Raw genomic sequence first — 1,682 nt, forward strand, 5'->3', positions numbered from 1 at the left:
ACAAAACTTTATGACTAACCATATCGAACCTTCAGTTCAAAACTTTCAACTAATTCTAGATCTAAGCAAACTAAAGGTATGGATAAGAGATAACAAACTTATATATACAATAACTGTGCCGCTTTTGGAAAACAATGAATGGAAAATAACTAAAATTTAACCGATACCTTCCAAACAAAACTCTGTATTCATTGCGCCTGTAATAGAAACTGATTTGATACTAACCGACTCAGAACAATACACCTTTGTCGATAGTCACTACTTAAACAAATATTGTAAACGAACGGCAATCATCCACATTTGTAAAAGAACTCAACCGAGTCACAATAGAATCAATTCACCTGAATGCAGATCAGAATTAATTACTAATCGACAGACGGTCAAAACTTGCCCGACTGCTGTCTTCAAGCTGGAAGAATTGACGTTCGTACCTTTGCAGACGGAAAACCATTATATTATTATTCCTGCGAAAAATGTACAAATCGACGTGTTATGTAAGACACATAAAATCCTAGAAATTAGACAACCAAGCTTAATTAGCAGTAAAACCGGGTGCATAATCACATACGATCATAATATTATGAAAATAGGAGGATCACATAAAAATATCTCTTACGAAATCAAATTTAAGAATAGCATATACAGCTTCGAAGAAACAGATGTTCCAATATTAGAGAAAATATTAGAAACAGCTCCAAAAGTAACTCACAATTTTAACCAATATAAAGCCAACCTCGACACATTACAAACACAAATCAGTACCCTGGAATTTGAGCGACGCATAAATTCATTGAAGGAATATGGCATATCCACACTACAAATATTAGGAATCATAGCCCTAGGACTAGGAACAATATATGTAATGTACAAATGTAAACTTTTCGAATGTCTACGCCGATCATTTCCTAAAAATGTACGTATCAAAATACTCTGCCCTACCGCTCGCGTAAACAGGATCGATCAAACATCAACAGTACCAAGGACGGTCACCTTCCAAAATATCACCGAAGACGAAGATGGGGGGATCATTCAACTTAGAAGCCCTACCAGAGCCTTACGCTTTAGCGGAACAAAGCGAAGCTAAGGAGGGGGGAATGTCACGGTGGTCGTGAGAACGCAACGAAAGGATGGTTATGTCTCACATACCTTGGCCAGCAAAATGATGGCTAAGCAGTAATAGAAACCCTATGTGACCGGCATCCAGCGATAGCCCCTCCACAGGAGCCGGGTCCTTGATATAAAAAAGTACCTCTCGAGTCGTTGTAAGAACATTCTTTTCTGTGCTGTTTGACCATTCTGTATCGTTACTCTGTCAGTGTTCAATAAATTTTCTAATAACAATCAAAATTTAAGTACGAATTTCTCACCTTGCGTGCGGAACGTGAAATTACCCCGAATCGACGTCACATCCTCTATGTGCTTCTCGAGCTCTTGTGTCGTCCTGTCTTTGACGGAACATTCTACTTGAAGATCAGCGAGTTGATGCTCGGGATCGTAATTCAATTTTTGGTCGTTAGCAGTAATAAGCTCACGTAACTTCACTTTTGAACTTGATCTTGTTTGATCTTGATTGTGTTTTCGTGGTGCTTGTGGTGTTCTAAAAGTAATCGTCACGTTGCTTGCATTTTTAGTGCACATTGATACACTGCACTATGCACAGGCAATGCTTTTGTTGTCATGAA

At 38.3% G+C, this 1,682-nt stretch overlaps 1 protein-coding gene across 1 annotated transcript; it reads left to right on the top strand.

Moving 5' to 3' along the window:
* The first annotated feature begins 220 nt into the window (after nucleotides 1-220).
* On the top strand, nucleotides 221-1,172 carry LOC117215498. Its single transcript, XM_033461860.1, has one exon. It carries the CDS (start codon nucleotides 581-583, stop codon nucleotides 1,082-1,084), a length of 504 nt encoding a protein of 167 aa, XP_033317751.1. The 5' UTR covers nucleotides 221-580; the 3' UTR covers nucleotides 1,085-1,172.
* Nucleotides 1,173-1,682: the final 510 nt, after the last annotated feature.

Source organism: Bombus bifarius, unplaced genomic scaffold (assembly GCF_011952205.1).
Source record: "Bombus bifarius isolate JDL3187 unplaced genomic scaffold, Bbif_JDL3187 scf7180000009673_frag, whole genome shotgun sequence".
NCBI classification, from domain to species: Eukaryota; Metazoa; Arthropoda; class Insecta; order Hymenoptera; family Apidae; genus Bombus; species Bombus bifarius.

What these genes read in the sequence shown, in the direction of transcription:
- LOC117215498 (XM_033461860.1), top strand. Translation starts at nt 581, where the DNA reads ATGAAAATAGGAGGATCACATAAAAATATCTCTTACGAAATCAAATTT.